A 20,394-nucleotide genomic window follows, 5' to 3' on the forward strand; every position below is an offset into this window, starting at 1 on the left:
AACTTAGTCTTAAAGGATTCGGATGGATATGGTATGCATGTATATCAGCACGTACATAAATGCAGCATATACACAGAGAGAGACCCAGAGAGACTGAAAATAGCAATGCAAATAAGGCCAAGCTTCACCATCTGGGGAGTCTGTGTAAAAGCCGTCTGGGAATTCTTTGTAGTCCACTTTGTAACTTTTCTCTAAGTATAATATTATATCAAAATAAAGTTTTTTAAAGAAAATGTATGTGGACTAATGGGAAGAAACCACCTTCTCTTGGAACCCCTCTTGTGAAGTTGGCATTGAATCGTTTGAACAGGACCTAGGCTGGAGTTTACCTCCCCGCCTTCCCCTCGTCACCACCACCATTCACCGTTCTACGAGGGGCCTTGTACGTTGCAAGAAAAATCGCAAGACAAATGCCAACTCTGGAGCACGCCTTGCTCCCCAGCCCTCTGGAAGCCGTCACTTCCATGGAAGCCACTGTGATCCCATTGGAACATGGGGTTCCTTTAAACAGCTCTTCTGAGAGCTGTAGGGAGCCAAGGCCAAGCGACTGTTGGAACTTAAAAGTTTAAAGAGTACTTTAATTTTGGGGTTTATAATTTCAATTGTCCTATAGTTAATCCAAATGAGTAAAGTTTCCATGTATCATTAAAAAAAAAAAAAATGGCAGAAAGAAAGAACCATCCTTAGGGCCTCTGTCCAGCCCTCGGCCCCCATGGCTCCCTCTGCCAAGACCTGGGTCCCCCCCACCCCCAGCTTGTATCTGGAATTTGTCTTTCCTGTGTCTTGCCTCACTGATTCATTCATTGGGCGCCTCATCAGAGCTTCCCTTAGGAATTGTGGGCTGGTGGAAGAGACGGATGAGGGACAAGCGTGGTCAAGTGTTACAGGGTTCCCAGGGCAAGAGCCCTGTTTCCCAGAGGTGGCAGGGCCACAGAAAGGGACCGTCGGTTTCCGTTGAAAAGGTCGGAGAAGACTTCTGCGACAGAACAGAGTGGCTCTTGAATTGGGTATTGCCAGCCAAGGAAGGCTTGGCAAGGCATGTTGCATTTTCTGGTAAAACAAGATATTAAGGCCGGGTGTGGCAGTTCATGCCTGTAATCCCAACACTTTGGGATGCCGAGGCGGGTGGGTCATGAGGTCAGGACATCGAGACCATCCTGCCATGCTGAAACGCGGTCTCTCCTAAAATACAAAAAATTAGCCGGGCGTGGTGGCACGTGCCTGTAATCCCAGTCACTCAGAAGGCTAGGCAGGGGAATTGCTTGAACCTGGGAGACAGAGGTTGCAGTGAGCGGAGGTCACGCCATTGTAGTCTAGCCTGGCAGCAGAGCAAGACTCTGTCTCAAAACAAAACCAGAACTAAATAAAAAACAAAACAAGATACCAAGATATCACTGCCCACCACCCCCCCAAATAGTGTAAGTCCCAAATTATCAACCAAGCAAGAAGCTTTAGACAGGAGGTCTCCAAACAGGGCTGGTGACAACCATGATAGATATAATGGAATGCCTTGTGTTTGTGTTGCTTTGACCCACCCACTAATCTCTGACCCTCCCCAGATCCCATGAGGTCAGTGTTGATATCTCCACTTCACAGATGAGAAAACTGAGGTCCAGCAAAGATGAGTAACTTGCTCAAGATCACATAGCTAGGAGGGGCAGGCTGGGATTTGACTCTGGATGGTCCCACGCCAAGCCCACAGTCTCTCAAGGTGGTGACGGGTCATCTTTCTAACATGGGGGGACTTCTGGAGGGGGCAGGCAGGCTTCATCTGGTCCTAAGGGGGCACTGCTGAGCAGCCACTGGGATCATTTCTATCTCAGAGGACTGGGATAAACCGAGCTTCAGGGTCCCCATGAGAAGCCCACATATGAACTAACTCTTGGAGATCACCTCCTGATGACTTCTGGGGTGGGATAGGTGTTCTGGCTTCAGTCGGGGCTCTAAGTGCCCCTGTCAGCTTCTGTCCTGAAGGAGGCTGGAAGTTTCCCAGCTCCATCTCATGGTGGCTGGATGAGACCCTGACCCGGCAGGACTGACTGCCAGAGAAGCAGAGTCTCGCAGGCTCCCCTCCAACCCAGCGATATGTCCCCAGGGCTCAGAGATCCCACTGGACCAGCCCCTCCCTTCACAGCCAAGATGCGGAGGCCCAGAGTGAGGTCATATCACCTGATCGTAGAAGGGCCAGGACTCGAACCCTGCACTTCCCATATCCAGCCCTGTGGACACCCAGCCCAATGGACAGATCTGCCCATTGTCCCTCTGGACTGCTCCACATGCATCTCCTCTAGACCATATGGCCCTGGGCATGTTCTGAGACATCTCTCACTTAATTACCCCAAGCCTCTGTTTCCCTTCCGTAGCAGAAAGAACCCTGCAACTCACCACCTTCACCAAGAGACTGTAATCTCACTTTCGTCCCGAGGCAGGTGAGACGGAGAGGCTTAGATCCTGCACGATGCGAAATGAAATGAATGAGAAGCCTTTGGGGTAGGATGGGCCTGGGCTCGGCCCCTGCTTCTGCCACTTATTCGCTGCATTCATTCATTCAACAGCATCCCTGGAGTACCAGCTATGTGCTGGGCAAAGTTCCAGGTGATGAAAATACAAAGCCCAGTAAAACACAGCCCCTACCTTCAAATGGCTCAGCTTGGTGACAGGGGTAGTAATTGCAGTGCAGGATGGTGACCGGAACAGGGGCACCTAGCCCAGCCTTGGGGCAACTCCAGATCTCTGTAGAGGAGGGGTTCTGAGGCAGGGTTGTGGTTGGAGAGGTCTGTTGAAGCTGTGTTCAGCTAATGCTTCACGTAAGACTAGGGTATGTCAGTTTCCCCTGTGAAAGAAATCAGGGGAGACTAAAGGAGATTACTAAGGAGGCTCCCAAGCCACTCCCTGGTTCTGCCACAGAGGGATATCCTAGGAAAAGTGACTTGACCTTTGTGTGCCTCAGTTTCCTCATCTGGAAGGTACGGCTGAGAACATCCACATCCCAGAATGGCTGTGAGGTCTGACTGAAGTGGAGAGTAAGATGGCTCATCCCCTGCCCCACGCACCTTACCCTGTCTATCAGTGGGACGCCACCACAATACATGAATACAGTTATGATTTGGGGATGAGTCTGGCCATGGCAGCTGACAGCTAGGGCAACGTCACTCAGCCTGCAGCCGTGCCTTCCCCACCGGCTTCCTCCCCAGTTCAGGCTTCCCCAGCGGCAGCTCCCAGAACGACATTTATGAACCATAAATCTCTGTCAAAAGTAGCTCCCAGGGTCCCTTTCAATGAAGGGCCCATTTCACACACATATCACGAAGACCGTAAACGGGGTGAAACATTGGAACTGCTGTAAAAATCAAATGTTAAATGTAAGTATTTTATTATATCAACTTTTAAAACTTTCAAAGAGTGGATTCCTGGCAGCCTCTGCCTTCAGGTTCCGCCTTCGCCAAGGGCAGGGGAGGAGTGTTACGAAGGTACCCCGCGGCCTGCCTGGTGTCGGTGTCTGGCACCCAGCTAGCCCGTGCTGAATCGAATTAATCTTAAACAATTGAATTTCTTAGCCTGCAAAAGTAGCATATAATTCCAGAAAGAATGTGCTGTTTTCACCAACATCAAGTCTTTTTTTTTTTTTTTTTTAGACGGAGTTTCGCTCTTGTTACCCAGGCTGGAGTGTAACGGCACCATCTTGGCTCACTGCAACCTCCACCTTCCATGTTCAAGTGATTCTCCTGCCTCAGCCTCCCAAGTAGCTGGGATTACAGGCACCTGTCACTACACCCGGCTAATTTTTTAATTTTTAGTATAGTTTCACCATCTTGGCCAGGCTGGTCTTGAACTCCCGACCTCATTATCCACCCATCTGGGCTCCCCAAAGTGCTGGGATTACAGGCATGAGCCAATGTGCCTGGCCCAAATGTGCTCATTCTAACCTAGAGAATCACAAACTGAAAAAGCAAGAAGACTTTTCTCTCCTTGGATGAGAAGGGGAAAGTAATGGCTCAAGGAATTATAGGATTGCTTTTTTTTTTTTTCTATTGCCCAGGCTGGAGTGCAATGGTACAATCACAACTCATTGCAGCCTTCACCTCCTGGGCTCAAGCAATCCTCCCTCCTCAGCCTCCTCAGTAGCTGGTACCGCAGGTGCACAACACCACACTTGGCTAATTAAAAATTATTTTTTGTGAGGTGGGGTTTTTGTGTGTTGCCCAGGCTGGTCTTGAACTCCTGAGCTCAAGTATTCTCCAGCCTCAGCATCCCAAAGTGCTGGGATTACAGGTCTGAGCCACTGTACCCGGCCCTAAAAATTCGCTGGGCATGGTGTCATAAGCCTGTAGTCCCAGCTACTCAATGAGGTGGGAGAATTGCTTGAGCCCAGGAGGTTGTGGCTGCACTGGGCCATGATTTAGCCACTGTGTTCCCGCCTGGGCGGTAGACTCTGTCTCAAGAAAGGAAGGGAGGAAGGAAGGAGGGAAGGAGGGAAGGAGGGAAGGAAATGTTTTTTTCATTGACTTCTGCTCATCTGGACAAACTAAAACATTCAAACAAGTCTCTGCTTCAGAGTGCATGATGTGGCCAAGGGCAGTGGCTCACGCCTGTGCTCCCCGCACTTTGGGAGGCCGAGGTGGGCAGATCACCTAACACCAGGAGTTCCAGAGTAGCCTGGCCAACATGGCAAAATCCCATCTTTAAAAAATAAAAATAAAAGAAAAGAAAATGCATGGTGTGTCCCTTCTACCAAGAAAACCTTAATCCACAGCGAACGCGAGACAAATGTATCTCTTCCACCCGTTACTACTTCTTGGGAGGATGGATCCCCTGCGGCAGGGTGGATCTCCTGAGAAGATACTTTGTGTAGCACAAAACTGGGCTCCGTGGAATCTTCTCTCATGGGGCTAAGTCCTGGGGGACGTGATAGTACAGCAGGTGTTGGGTACATGCGTTCCCCAAGGAGGCCTGGCCCTCGCTGTCCACCCGCCACGTGGTACGGGCAATGTTTCCAAACTGGTCTCTTGTTCCTGGCCTCGCCGACGCTGGGCAAGTGAGGAGGGCCTGACTCGTTCTGTTTAGAAGGATATATCTCCTTTTTCACCCATGGGAGCTACTCCCACACATCACATGGGGGTCCTGGGCTGGGCTGGGCTGGTTCTCAGGATGGCTCTGGAGGGAGGAGGGAGGAGGGGTCTGGGTGGTCAGGGCTTGTGGTCATGATTCCAGTAGATGAGCGAAGATGGTGTGGCCCACGTATAGCATGTGGTGTGCTGAAATCCCCCCAGTACCCCCCCACCCACAGTCTACAGAGCTCTCACGTGCTGGTGGTGTCTGAGGGGCACACAGGCATGAGGCTGTCCAGGCAGTGGGCATGAACCCCATGGGCAGGGAAGGGGAGAGGAAAAAGACTCTTTTGCTTCAGGAGATCTGGGTTCAAGTCACAGCGGGACAGCCTCACCTTCCTCATCTGCAGATTGAAAATACTACAGTCTCCCAGTGGGTTTCCGTGGAAACTCTCAGTCCAGGCCTGGCCCAGGGCCATGCCCACTGGGTGCTTTCTTAATTGCAGATGGACCAGCTGGGGTCCAGGGAGGGTGCAGAGCCTGCCTGACATTCCCTGAGCCCAACTCTCTGTGCCTGGCCCTGTGCTGATCAGAGAGGAACACAACACCACCCACGCCCTGGGCACGGGCTGAGGTCTGGGTCAAATAAACAAATAAACACAGAAAACACATTCAGCAGGGAGAGGGTTCAGCCCCAGCTCATGAGGCATGGGACGAGGTGCAGCAGCCTATGGGGAGGAAGGGCCCGAGGGGCCTGGGGGGCTCCTTTTCCCTCCTTGAAGCCTCCTGCCCCTGTGCCCCTGCCTTAGGTAGAGATGGCAGCCCCATGCCTCCCATCATTCATCCACATTTTAAAAGACAATGTCAACCACACAGTAATAGTAGACTTAGGAATAGTTCGTTCATTTTTCGGCTCTATGCATCCCGGTCAACTTTAACCCCCCATCAAGGGTTCTGGCCAGTCTGACATAGTCAAGGCTCCAGCAAAATCACATCAATCATAACAGCTAACATTTACTGAGCATTTACTGTGCTCCAGGAACTGTTCTAAGATCCTTACCTATTTCACCTTATTTAAGCCTCACCCTATCACTAACTGGTAGAAAGGATTCTTATCCCCACTTTACAAGTAAAGAAACCGAGGCAAAGAGGTCAACTAATTTGCCTGAGGTCACTCAACTGTGCAGGCTGAAATCCATTTCCAGGTCCCGAGCTCCACTGGTTTCTCCAAATCAAAGGCATCGGAAGCATCAGGCAGCCTATGTAGCGCAATTACAGAATGAACACAGTCTCGACGATTTTCCAGGAATGCTAGAAATTATGCCTTAGGGCACATGGCTGGAAGACCAGGCTTAAGCGGGCCTCTGTTTAGTCACCTAGGTTGGGGAAGTTCCCAGGAGGGGAAGCAGGGGACAGGTGCTTCTCTGCAGCTCTGCTCCCCCGGGGCCTGTTGTCTAGTCCCTGGCGCCCTAACCCCGGCTGTGCCGCTCACCGTCCCATCTAGGGTGGGGGACAGGGAGTTGCAAATGCCTCTTTTGAGAATCAAACAGAAAATCTTCAAAATATGCACAGCGCCAACGGCATGGAGCCACTGGATGCTTCCCTCTTAGAGCTCCTCCTAGCGCTACTGGAAGGATTCTGGAATCGTCTTAATAAAGGAAGTGGTCCCAGATTTCAGCATCTCAGGGGGTGGGTATGTAGACCCCAAGAGCATATGAGAATTTCCCCAAAGGCCAAATCCTCATGGGATGGTCAACTAAAGGGGCAGAGGGGCCGCCAAATAGCCCGGGGCCTAGTCAGGGCCAAGACTGTTGTTCTAGAGTCCTCGCCTGTGGCTCTGTCCTCTACCCCTTCTCACCAGCTCCAGGTCCTGGAAAACCACTGTGTCCCTGAGCTAAATCTCTGTGGCCGATCCGTCACTGGCCTGCAGGCAGGGAGACGGACGGATGGCCCACGAGGGTCCTTGTGCATTCTGCGATCCTGGACTTGACTTGAGAAGGCCATTCAGGGGCCAGCCAGCCAGACAAATGCAACAGAATAGAGAGATCAGACGTAAACTCTCAAATATATGCCCAATCGATTTTCAACCAAGGTTCTGAGACCAGTTAATGAGAAAACGGCCGTCTTTTCTACAAAGGCTGCTGGGAAAACTGAATATCCCCATAAGGAAGACTGAAGCTGGAGCCTTATGTTACATCATATTCAAAATTAAAGTGCATCAAAGACCTTCCTAAGAGCTAAACTATAAAGCTCTTAGAAGAAGACATAGGGGTAAGTCCTCACAACACCGGAGGTATTGATGATTTCTTGGATATGACACTCAAAGCACAGAAAACAAAAGAAAAATGGAAAAATTGTGCTTCGTCATCAGAATGTAAAACTTTCGTTCATCAAAGGACAGTACCTGGGGAGCGAAAGAACACCCCGCAGAATGAGAAGAAATATTCGCAAATTATATAACCGAAAAGGAATTAATATCCAGAATTCCTATGACTCAAGAACAAGGAAACAACGCAATTCAAAAACGGGCGAAGGACTTGCATACACTTCTCCCAAGAAGATATCCAAATGGTTGGATGTTGGAGGAGAAACACTGTATGATTCCTTACGGGAGAAATGGAGTAAGAGGTGCCTACGACTGGGTGCGGTGGCTCACGCCTGTAATCCCAGCACTTTGGGAGGCTGAGGCAGGTGGAGCACCTGAGGTCAGGAGTTCAAGACCAACTTGGCCAACATGGTGAAGCTCTGTCTCTACTAAAAATACAAAATTAGCCAGGCGTGGGGGTGGGCACCTGTAATCCCAGCTACTTGGCAGGAGAATCACTTGAACCTGGGAGGCAGAGGGTTGCAGTGAGCTGAGACTGTGCCATTGCACTCCAGCCTGTGCAACAAGAGTGAAACTCTGTCTCAAAAAATAATAAATAAATAAATAAAAGCAAAATAAAAGGCTCTCTTGGCTGTGCTCCTGCTGCTCCTCAGCCCATCTCACCAGCATCCAACATGCCCCTGCACTCCACACACTGGCTTCATGTTCTTCCCTTACCCAAAGCCTTAGTTCATGCCGTTTCCTGAGCCTAGAGGGCCTCCTTCAGCTCCTTCCGCTGGTGAGCTCCTATTCAACCTTCAATGTCCACTTCAAATGTCCATGCTCAGGAAGCCTCAGTCCATTCACTTTCCCTGAGGATTTCTGCGGCATGTGGCACATTCTAACCAGGCTATGAGCTCCCTGAAGGCAGGAGCAAGTTCGCCCACTGCCAAACACTCTGGTCCCCGCCTGACACAGGAGTGCCTGGCTGAAGGATCTGTTGGATGGGAGGAGGAGCTTTTGCCCGGCGCGCACTCCTTCATGCGTTCCTTCTGAGCTGTTTCAACTCTTTGAGCTTTGTCTTCGATCTGCAAAATGGAGATTCAGTTCCTCCACATGGGCCTTTGGTGAGACTTAGGGGATCACGGATGCCCAAGTGCCGTCAGACCTCAAGTGCTGGAGTGGAGTGGGTGGAAGGAATCATGGGCGTGCTGTGAAGAGCTCCGGCCTTGGAGCCACATGCCCAAGGACGTCAGGATGGCATCCTGGCCAGAACAGAGGGCTGCATGCCTTGCAGGTGAGTATCAGAGTCCCGGGATGGAGGATGAGTGAATGAGGTACTAGGGAGGATCTCAGCAGCTCTCAGGCAGCCCCCTGGGCAGGCGGCAGGAACGGGAGTGCCAGCAGGAAAGACATGGGACTCACTGTGGGGAATGGGGGAGACCTGAGGAGGAGAGTTGGGAATGAAGGGAGAAAACTGACTAGAGCCAACCCCGAGGGGTGTGGCAGTCAGAACTCACACCTATGGCCTGTGGGGTAAGACCAGAGGAAGAACAGTGAGGAAAAGGGGTGCTCCTCCAGCTGCTAGAGTCTGAGAGGACCAAGGCATAGAGCTACGCAGACCCTCCCTGCTCCTACACCCAACAGGGAACCCTGCAAAAAAGATATCTATCATTTTCTACCAGAATGCAAGAGAACGACAAAGCAGATTCACACCCCAGGCTTCAATTCAAAAGAAGGATGGACCAAGAGAGAGTGGAAAGATGTACAGCATTCCAGCATGTTCCCATCCTGTATGATCCATCCATCCATCCATCTATCCATCCATCCATCCATTCAGCAACAGGCAGTTTATTGAGCATCTAATATATATGCCAGCTCCAGGCTCTGGGGAAAATTTGAAACAAAACAGACAAAACCTCCTGCAGTCTCTCCTCTTTCCCAGAGGCCAGGTGTTATTTCCCCACCGTTTGGTCCCACAGATGCTTCTCAGCTCTGCCCTGCCTTAATCAAAGGTTCTGTCATGTTCCTGAAACCTCTGGAAACTCATGCAGTCACTCCTCATACTAGTTCTGAGGCCCTATGCCATGCCTGGGTCCCTGTTCTCGCCTGGCACAGGTGAGGAAGGTATGCCCAAGGTCACAGAGTCAGGTCTAGAACTTCAGCCTGCCAGGTGCCAAAGCTTACCCTTGACACCACTCGCCTTCTGCATCCCGGGATGTGAAGTTGAGAAGAACACTTTGGAGGCCATGTTTGTAAGACCCTGTCTTTCATCTCCACATCATCTGGGATAGAAGTAGCATGATCTCAAGGCTAATCAGGATCATCCTAAAACAGGATGCCTTTTAGGTTTCTTGGAGCCCTTGGCCATCAAGAGTTGCCTCTTCCTTCTTGGCTGTCCCACTGTGGGCGAGTTACTTATCTTCCATGAACCTCAGTTTTCATCCATGAAAGGGGGATGATAATAGTATCATTCTCATAGGATTGTGACGGCGATGAAATGAAATAATACACAAGCAGCACTGGGGCACCGTCTGACACACAGGCAGGAGTGCCCAGTCGTTCTGGACTGTCACATGGTTCTGCAGCAGCAGCTAACTCCAAGCCTTCTTTGCCTCAAAACCCATTATGGTCTCTGCCCTGCAGATGGGAAAACTGAGGCCGAGAGCCACGTCTGGCATGCCAGACCCTTACCCTTTGGCAGACTGGAGCAGCCTTCTCCCTTTCCTGACACAATGAATGGGGAAGAGTGTGGGATCCCGAGGCATCTTGAGGATTCTGGAGGACCCACCCACCTCTCTTGGCGAATATCACAGGACCCCAAGACCTTTGAAACCACCAAGTCCCAGGAAGAAGGTTCAGAGATGGGGAGGTGGAGGCCCTGACAGGGGACCTGTGTGGTAGAGCCATGTGTATGTTTGTCTTCCTGTCTGAACATGAGCTCCCTCCTTGAAGGCAGAGGCCATAGAGCTGGAGTTGTCCAGTCTCCATGCTGGGATGTGAACCAGATGTGAATGAATCATTGTGGCCAGGTAGAGACATCGGGGAGGCTCACACATCCCGGAGGACCCCAAAGTTTACATCCCTACTCTGAAACCTGATCAGGAAGGACCCCACCACTACCATCTGCAATATCCTAGCACCCTGGAAGGGTACAGTGTGAGTGGTGGGGCAGAGAACCTGACGGTGCAGGATGTACGGGACAGGGATGCTATCTCTCCCCATCATCGCATCCTCCTCACACCCCGTCCCAGGTGGGACAGGGCCAAAGAGCCATTCAACACACGGAGAAACAGCGTGGCACTGGAGAGGCAAGGGAGCTGCTGTCATGGCTACTTCCATAGAAAAACCAAGGTCTCTTGATCTGCAGAGAAAGCATGGAGGGAGAAAAGGAGGAAGTCAGGGAGAGAAGAAGCCTCAGGCTTTCCAGCCGCTAGAGAAGACTCATCGGCCTCGACAAATCCCAACGTCCCCCAACTTTCCTGAACCCTCCCCTTAAGCGGCTTCCAATAAACTACAAAACCCTGGTGGCGCCTACACCCCCCAGGGCAAGCCAGCCTGACCTTCTCAGAGCCTGAGTCAAGGCTTTCCCCACCTCAGTGCTCGTTCCACTGAACTGGAATTTCAAGGCCGCTTGTGTTCTCTGCCTCTGGACCTGAAGGCAGGGGCTGTATCCAGAGCTTCCCAGAATCCCCCACCAGGCTTGGCGTAGCAACAGGCATTTTGGTGAGCCACGTGTAAATGGAATCAGGCCTCCCAGTCCCCTTGATTGTGAAATAAGACACGTGGGCCAGGAGATGACTGCCATCTCTCCCAACCTTGGGTGGAACCCCCGCCATGTCACCATGACCCATTGTGCGTGTGTTGCAGGGTCAGGGGAGGTACCAGGATCCTGGATCCAACCAAAGGCCCTCAGGGCCTCGTGGACAGTCCTGCACAGCGGGAGGAATTAGTCGTCTGGCTGCAACTGACCCTGGCTTGTGGTTTTGCACGAACTTAAGAAAAGAAAACTCAGCCTGGGGAGCTGGGCAGAGAGCAGGAGCCCCAGCCTGGTGGAGCTGGATTGGAGTCAGGTCCCTACACTCCCACCAGGAACTCCGCACGTGCTCTCCTGTTGTCCTCTAATACCCAGGAGCTCATGGTGGGGTCTGCTTTACTTCTAAGGAGACTGGACTGGAAGCATCTGCCCTATTCCATGCGCAGAGAGAATGCGACTCACTGGACTCACTGCAGGAGTCAGGTCCAATGAGAGCGGGTGAGTAGATCGGATGCCGCGAGGCTTTCTGCCTTTCCACCCGCTGTGTCGGAAGGAGAACTCGGTGGGTTCCTGCCCTCCTGCTAACCTGGCTGTGAGGTCCATTTCCCCTTGGGCCTCAGTTTGCTTGTGTGCTAAACCGGGTCAGCAGTGTGCGTAAGGACAGTGCCAAAGATACGTCTCTTCCGTGGTGAACCACACGGCACAGAGGGGACATTCCAGAGCTGGGGGGTTGTTGGAAGGCCTCAACAGTGCGGGCGGGCGGGATGGACCCCGTTCGAGGGTCCCAGGATGACACTGGGGATGGTTGGGCCCCACCAGGGACTCGCCACAGGGAGACTCCGCCTGCCACTTGGTGAGTCAGCTGTTCCTGGGAGCCATGACCAGGGCCAGGAAGGCCGCAGGCCATGATGCAAGGGTGCTTAGTCCCTGTCTCCCTGGGTGTGCTTCTGGAGGCAGAGGCTACGCCACCCATGGACCCAGAGGGGCTCCAGAGCCGTGCACATGGGTACTCGGCCTTGCACACCCGAGGCTCACACACTGGGGTACACAGACGCAAGTGCTGGAAGACAGGCATGCCTTTCACCGGACTACACACAAACCCCAAGCCTCGCCCTGAAACATTCAGACAGCAAGACGTGGACCGTGTGAGAATGGGCGAGGCACACATCGCCCTCGTTCATGCTGTGCACACGCTCATGCAAACCCCTAAGCCGGCCTTCACACAGCCAAGGTGCTGCTAGGTGCACTTAACCATGCAGGAGCAACACCGCAGGAGACAGCAGTTCTTCGTTCATTCTCCAACCAGTGAACGTTTGTTAAGCCCAACTGAACAACACACTTGGAAGGACACAAGCTGAAACGCAGGAGGCAGGCGCTGGGCGCGTTCTATCTCCTAGAAGGTCCAGCCAGGGAAGGCACTCCATAAATACTGGGATAGGAAAGATGAGCGGACACAGGGTCCATGAGCCGGGGCCTCAGCTTGGTCCTGGTCACATGTGGACACAAAGACACTCGCTCAGCCCTCTCCCTATTTACATCCCAGCCCTGAGCCCAGAAGGTGCATTCCACCACCACCCTGCAGGACCTCCAGCTGGCTTTGTGTCCTGGGATGGCTCCCCACTCAGGACCTGTGCCAGCCTCCAGGGAAGTCTTTTTCACCCACCTTATCTGGATTTCTCCTGGGCAAAAATGCACGTGGGGGTGAGGAGGGGAGGGAAAGGGGATGAAGATGGGCCCAGACTGCTATCAGCATAGAAACTCCGAGAGGGTCTTTGGAAATTGTCCACACTCTTGCATTTCATAGAGCTAAAATTCGGACCCCGAGCAGAAGGGACATCTCCAAGGCCATGTGGGAACAGAGAACACAAAGGTGGAGGCTGGGGTGAGCTCTGGGCCCTGGTCCCCACGCATGCCACGCTGGTCATCCGTGTCGTGGTCCAAACCTCCCACAGCTTTCCGGCCTTCTCGGTTGTGGCCTTCAGAGCTGCAGAGAGCCAGCTGTGACCTGGGTCACCAGGTCCTGTCCCTCTAGGAGGTGCGTGGGACCAAGGTCGGTGCTCCGGGGCCTCCAGTTCAGAAGGAAAATTCACTCTTAAAGAATCTGCTTTAAGAATCCGCTTTAAGAATCCAATGAGGCAGCACTGGCTCCCTCTCTGTCCCCAGTGGGCAGTGGTGCCAGTGCCCAGCAGCCATGACCCAGCAGTCCTCGGTACAAGTGCCACGATCACTGGGAAAAACAGGTATATGGCAGGTGGTGGCGCCTCTTACCCTGCCGGGATCTCCCAGTAACCCACTTCTCACCAAAAGGGCGCCCTGGGAGCCATGGAGCACCAGGGTGACTCTTCCAACTGCCTCTGGAGTCCAAATCCGAGCCAGCCCGCAGCCCTGCGTGCCACCCCACAACCCAGCCTTGGCTCCTCAGAGCCTCGCCTCTGAGTGGCTCTTCCTCACTTTACTCACGGCTGATCGTTGACAGAGATTCCCTTCCACTCCTCCCTCCTGGGCACTGGCTGATTCAGGTTAGGTCAGGTGGAGAAGCGGGTCTTCGTTAATGTGCTGGGGATGAGGGCCAGGTCCGGTGCAACTGATAGGGGGGCCGCTACCTCTTTCTGGACACAGTGGAAGCTTCTGTCGCCCCATTAAGCTTTTGTCATCCTTTCTGAGGGACCTGCCTCCAGGCAGCACGCAAGTTGTTGCCCCTGCTTTACTTTGCACCCCTGTACTGGGCAAGGAAGGAGCGTTTTGAATGGAGATGGGAGTGTCACGGGTTTAGACCTCTGCAGAGGAGAGGTGTGCCGGGCTGCATCTCTGGAGGCAGGGTCCCTGGAGGCCGCCGGTAACTGATGCTAGAGAAGACCCCGGCTGCAGTTGGGAGGGCTTGCTGGTTGGAAAGAGGTGCCTCCTCCTCTCCACAAAGGGCCCTGTTTGGAAGGGCTGCTTCTCACTTGTCTCGTGGCACCGCAGGACGGTCAGCTCCCACTCTACATCCCCTGGACGAGATCTCACATAGCCAGGTCCTCGCAGTGTTGGTTTCCCAACCCGATAACTGTCACCTTGGTGAGGACCTGTGCCGGCGGCTGGAGAATCCGCGCTGGGGACGCATGTGGCCAGTTGGCGCCTGGCAGGCGACGTCTGGGTCTAGAACGGCGCTCTTACCGCCCCACCCAACACAGTTGCCTGGGCCTAGGTCCTTCGGCTTCCTGGGCAGGGGTTTGGGGGGATAAGGACGCTGATGCTGGCGGGGGTGGGGGCAGGAAGTTCTCTCTGGTCAAGTGTTCTCTCTTCTCTCCAGCACACACTCCCATACCCACACACCTCGCCTATCCTCGCGGCGAGAGGCGCGCCAAAGCAGCGCGGCCCTCGAGCGTCATCCCAAATTCGCGGAGTCTCCGGGGCTCGGAGCAATTCTCCTCCTACTCTCCTGGCCTCGGGCACCCCAGTCCAGGGGTCTGCAGAGAAGTAAAGCTCGGACAAACGCGCCAGTCGTCAACCACCTCTCACGCTTGGCAGCTGCAAAGGCCAATGTATTTCCATTTCATATTTCAGTTTGCCACCAAAAAAAGCTGCGCGCGGCTGCGGGCAGAGAGAAGGGGGCCGAGACCGAGAAGAAGGGACGTCCTAGAGAAAGTGCGCCCAGCTGATCTTCGAAAACAGTGTCCTGGGGGGGGGGGGGGGCCCTCCAAGACTTCCGCGAGATTTTCTGTAGGGCGTTTTGTTTTCCTACTGCGGGCCGGCATCTTAGTGCGCGCGGCTCCGGGTTCGGTGACTCCGGCTTAGCTCGGCGGTAGCGGCGAGGTTCCCGGCGGGCGCAGCCACTTGGAACTTCGCATTAGAGTCCCGACCGCGCAAATGTCCAAGCTACAGTGTCACCCTACCCAAGAAACACTGCTGTCAGGAATAAAACGGGGTCCCTGGTGATCCGAAGTCTCTTCTGAAATTTTCTTAAAACAACTTACAAAAAAATGTTTTTGCTTTAACGTTTTACAGCCTTTAAAGAAACAAGCGAATGGTCTGTTTCTTTATCCAGATGGTCTTCCTAACAGTGTACACACACGTAACAATTCTTCCAACTTTCCTTCTCAGAGCTAAGCACTTCGCTATATGTAAATTGTAAAAAAGAAAAATTGCACAAGTCGATTGACTTAAAATACTGATTTTTAATCCAGGCCCTCTGTTTTTCTATTTAAGAACGTATGTGTTTGGACCAGACTGGTGAAGCAGGCTGGTGGCTATGGAAATTAACAAAGTCAAAAATTGAAAGCATCTTCCTTTGCCATCTCCCCCCTCCAAAATTAAACAACATCTCCTCTTCCCGAGCGGGCTTCAGTCCCAGGCTCGATTTTTCCTCCGATCGTCCCACAGTCACCCACGGGCATTTGCTTTTAGTTTCTGTCTTCTTTGGGTTGTCTCTCACATAAAAAAACAAACAAACAAACAAACAAAAACATACTCCGGTTCTCTGACTAAATTCAAATACAACCCCAGCAGAATTTACACATTTCGTGGTGCATGGATTGTGTCGGTGCAGGGAAAATAAATGCCTCCTAGTATTTAAACATTGAGTCTAATTCGAAAAATCGGGACTGGGCCTCTAAGCGGCACCCCAGGGGCTCTAGCCTGGCCCGCGCCTCCCCAGACCTAGGCGCAGAGAGCGCTGCTTTCCGGGGTGGGTGGATAGAGAGGTAGCAATCTGCTTTCCAAAAAAACCTGCCTGCAATGAATCGAAAGCGAAAGGGAAGGGGGGAGCAGGGCAGCTTCCCGCAGTGGACCCGCGTCTCGGGACGCGTAGCCAAGGATTGGCACGCGCCGGCTGCGGCTCCCGGGGTCGGATCCGGAGTTTGGGGGCGAGGCGCCGGAGTCCCTCTCCTTAGTACCAGGAGACTCTTTGCGTCGCTGAGAAACTTCGGGTTTCCAACCTGACACGTCACCTGGGGCCCGGCGGCCCACCCTGGGCTTGGGCAGGGAATTCCGGAGGCCAAAGAGCGGACTCAGAGTCTGGGGCGAGACTAGGGAGGTCTGGGTTGCCACAGAAGAGGGCTCGGTGGGGGGCTCCTTCGTAAAAACGCGGTTCCCGCACCCAAAGGACACTGCGGAGCCGCCTTAATCGTCGTTCTTTTAGCAAATTTGGGGAAAGGAAGGCCCAAGTTGGGATAGGGACGTCTGCAGCCCGGGAGGCTTTCTCTCATCAACTCAGTCTGCAACCCGGACCAGACCCGGCCAGCAAGAGACTGAAGCCCCCGCCCCGCACTCCCTCGGCTTGGCCCTGGCGCAGCTGCTGGGAGCACCTTCCTTGCCGAGGGGCAATCGGACTCTGCCGGGAGTGGCTCTCCAACCTGAGGCCCGGGAGGAGGCCTTTGAGCGTCTCCCTTTTGTTAGGTGTAGTTACACACGCGAAAGAACAGGTTAACTTTTGCCCTGGACCCCCAGGGCTGGGAATGGTTGCCAAGTCTCAGCTGCCTGCCTGAAGTCGGAGATCAGCCAGCCCCTGTACTGGTACCAAGGCCGCCCCTGCCTCGGACTTACTCCAAGCTCTTGAAAACGTCTAAGAATTTTTCCTTGAATTTTGTTTCTCCCCTTTTTAGTGTGCACTCTCACAACTGTGGGGAGAATCCTTGTCAATGCATGCCTCCGCTTCCCGCTTGCTGGCAGTGTGGGAATCCCACTCCAGAGGCCCTCCTCCTGGCTACCTCTGTAGAGGGCAGAGCCTCAGTTTCTCCATCTTAGAGCTAATGAGCCTAATTCCTCTCCTAGAAGAACCAGATCTCTCCTGGCCAGGGAGACTCGGCTACTGAGAGAGGAAAAGGAACCAACCGTGACTGGTTGCTTACTGTTTGCGGCTTTGCCCCAGCAGTGCTTCCATCTTAGGTGGCATGGAGTGGGGTCCTGCGGGTGTTTAGAGGCTGCCTTTGGTCCCAGCCTGCAGTTTATGACCCAGAGCAGTGGCAGGAGCTTGCCCTGTCCTCAGAATTGGGTGCTCTCAAGTTCCCAGCAGCACGGAGTTGGATAGAGTTGTAAATGGGTTGGGGAGGAGGGCTCTTGCCTCTTGCTGTCTCTGCAGAGGCACATTTACGACTCAGTAAGGCCTTTCTGTTATCATCCCAGGATGCAGATGAGGAAACCAGGGTTCCGGAAGGTGCTTGCTCTCAGGTCACATTGCCATAAGTTAGGGGCAGTCCCAGGTCCAATGGCTGGCCCTTTCCCTCAGCTCCAAAGGCTAGTGCAAGGAGAGGAAGGGCCAGGCTGGCTGTGGTGGCCCAGCAGGGCACAGAGAGAGGGCTCAGGGGAGGCCAGCCCTCTCCCCCTTCCCTCTGGACCTGAAGGCATCTAACCAAGAGGTGGGGAGCTGCTTCAGCTGCTCTCAGCCTCTTTAGAGGTCTCACTAGTAATTTTATTTAAAATAGGAAAACCCAATGCAGTGGGAGAGAAAGGATGAGCCCCTGGCTATGCAGGACGAACCTCCATGGGTCTCCTAGTCTGTGACCTGCTCTCACCTAATAGTCCCGAATGACAGGGACAGGCTGGGGCCTGCACCTCTGGACTGGGAAGGCCGGCCTGTAAAGACAAGGCTGAGACTCTGTCCACCAAGCACAGAAGGAGCACCTGTATGGGAGCTGTGGGTGTCTGCGTGTGGAGCTGCCTGTGTGTCTGTGTGTGTGGAGCTTTGGGGGTCTGTGATGTGAGTGCCTGATCTCATTCCAACCGGAGGTGAAGAAGAAAGGTGGAGGAAGCGGGGAAGGGCCACTGAATTTTTCTAAATCTGCTCTCGGTCCTGTCCTATGGGTTTGGGAGTATGTGGCTCGTTCGAGGCCACATGGGGATGTGTTCTTGGGGTATGACCACATCGGCTCCCAAAGAAGACTGTGTGTGTGTGTGTGTGTGTGTGTGTGTGTAGAATGCAATTGTAGACAAGCTTATGACTGTGAATGTCAGCAACCATCTATGAACTGTTCTGCGCCTGTGAAAGAACGAACCTGAATATGAGAAAACGTCTGCCATCGGCTGTTTCCCAGGATTATTCCAGCCACCAAGGCCTCCACCACGTCCCAGCCTCTGTCCCCAGGCCTAGTGCCTCTCCATCAGCCTGGATCAGGGCAAATTCCCTGTCCCCCAACTCACCTCACCAGGGCCAGGCCTGAAGGCCAAGGCCTCAGGGAGTCTGTGCTTAGGGGTCCCGCCCAGAGAAGGTTTTCCCCTTTCTCCGTGGTTCCTCCCCCTTCCTCTCTGAGGCTCAGGAACCCCGATTCTGTGGAAGAAGAGAAGGCCTAGGCTACCGAGCTGCTCTGGCTAGAGTCCGTCCTTGAGTGGCTCTCTCGCCGGCGTCGGTGGCGGTGCTCTGGGGACAAGGCCTGCCTCCTGTGGCTCGGTTCAAGGGGGCTTGGAGGTCATTTAGGCCAGCTCCCTGGGGTTGCCCGTGGGCTCAAATCAGGACCCAGATCCTTCTCTCTCGCCACAGCCCTGGGTCACCTGGGTCTCGCAGGCTTCCTTTCTCCCCTCCTACTCCGTCCTAAATCATTGTTCAGAGGCCTGCCGCCTCCAAGAATCGCGGAGAGAGAAGCGCCAGGAGAACTCTGGCCTGCCCACATCCCACCGCCAGTAGGGCCCTGCGTCCCAGAACTCGGGTCTTGCCAGACCCCAGTGTCTCCTGGGACCCCAGTATCTCTGGCCCTGCACCGTGTCGCGCCGGTTCGCCTGGATTTCCCGTGAGCGTTCGGCCAGCCGGGCTCAGGGCTTCCCGCGGGGCTCCGCACCTGCGGCGCTTTCACCTGCGGCGGAGCCGCCGGAGGAGCCTCCCAGCCCGAGAGGAGCGAGGCCTCTGCAGCCCCGCTGCCCGGCGCCCGAGCGTTGCTCGGAGACTCCTTCCAGCCGCAGGCCCTGGGCCGGTAAGAAGCATCCGCTTCAAATTCCGCCTAGCCAGCAGCGCAAAGCGAGCAGTTTGAGGAAATGCCGAAGGGACCGGGAAAAACAAACTCCAGGTCCAGTTTAACAGCCGAAACGCTCTGTGCCTGGGCCGGCGCACATGAAGGAAGCAGAACAGATCCCTTGGCTCTTTCGCAGCGATCGATCCCGTTTTCTGACCGGAGTCACCCACGGCCGTCCTCACTCCGCCCCCAGCCCGCCAACTCAGGCCTCCCGAAAGCCTCCAGTTTCAAGGGGTGCGGAACCACGCACCCCGCCGTCCCCAGCCCCGGGTGGCCCACACGTGCACTCACCGTAGCAGGGAACCTGCAAGGCCGCGTTGTGGCCGCTGCTACCTTCCTGGAGTTTGAGGCTGCCGTCCGGGGGCGTCTTGCAGGCGCCTCGCTGCAAGTAAAGATGCGGTTGCGCGGACGGCTGCGGCTGCGGCGGCGGCTGGGGCTGCGGGGTCGACGGCTGGGGCTGGAACTTGGTAAAGGGGCCTCGCGCCCCGGCACCACCCTCCAGGGGTGCTGCCAGGTCCTGCTGCCCGGCGCCGTAACGGGCCCGGCTCTTGGCGTCCCCGAATCCCTGTCCTTTGGCAGCGGCCGACAGGAAAGTTGTGCCGAACTTGTCGCCTCCGGGAAATGCCCTAAAAGGCGAGGAGCCCTCCCGACTCTGCGACACTGGGCTGTAGTAGGCGTCCATGGCAGCGGCCGGCGACTCGCAGTAAGAGACGCAAGTCTCAGCATTCATGCCTGGCTTGCGCGGGCGGCGGGCGGGGGCGCGAGCGAGGGCGCGAGGACGCCACCGCGCGCCTGGGCTGGGAGTTTGGGGAGGCGAGGAGGCGGTGGCTGTGCTCTCCGCGCCGGGCCTGTTGGCTCTCCCTCCTCCCCTCCACGCCTGCCTCTCCCTCTCCCCTCTTCTTTCTCTCTCTCTCTCTCTCTCTTCCCTCCTCCCTCTCTCCCCTTCTCTCTCTCTCTCTCTCTCTCTCTCTCTCTCTCTCTCTCTCTCCCCCTCTCTCTCTCCCCCCCTACCCCTTTCCTCCCTCCTCACAGCTAGCCGAGCGAAAGAACCGAGGGCAGTAAAAAGATTCAGATGTTTCGGAAAGTTGACCAGATCTCCCAAACCCTCTTAAGGTTTTGAAGCGGAAAAAAAAAAAAAAAAGAAAAGTAATTTTTTTTCCCTGACTTGCTTCTTCCTTTTCCCCTCTCTCGCCCCCTCCTCCTCTCTCCGTCCACTGGCCCCCGCCCCCTCCTCTCCACGCTTAAGGAGACGCTACCGACTCGCTAGCGGGGATTCAACCCAGAGGCGCCCGAGAGCTCGTCCGCTTCTAGGCGGGGCTGGGAAGGTTCCAGGACCCCCAGGGCACCCGAGGCTAGGCTGCCAAT

The 20,394-nt window shown here is 54.4% G+C and overlaps 1 protein-coding gene across 1 annotated transcript in view; it reads right to left on the bottom strand.

Moving 5' to 3' along the window:
* The window catches only part of ALX4 (ALX homeobox 4), a 48,519-nt gene extending 28,754 nt beyond the window's left edge, over nucleotides 1-19,765 (bottom strand). Inside the window, exon 1 of the mRNA XM_003920017.4 lies at nucleotides 19,321-19,765. Coding sequence (XP_003920066.3) covers nucleotides 19,321-19,759 — 439 coding nt within the window. The 5' untranslated portion in view covers nucleotides 19,760-19,765. The remainder of the gene's footprint in view (nucleotides 1-19,320) is intronic.
* Nucleotides 19,766-20,394: the final 629 nt, after the last annotated feature.

The sequence above is a fragment of the Saimiri boliviensis genome, chromosome 6 (assembly GCF_048565385.1).
Source record: "Saimiri boliviensis isolate mSaiBol1 chromosome 6, mSaiBol1.pri, whole genome shotgun sequence".
NCBI classification, from domain to species: Eukaryota; Metazoa; Chordata; class Mammalia; order Primates; family Cebidae; genus Saimiri; species Saimiri boliviensis.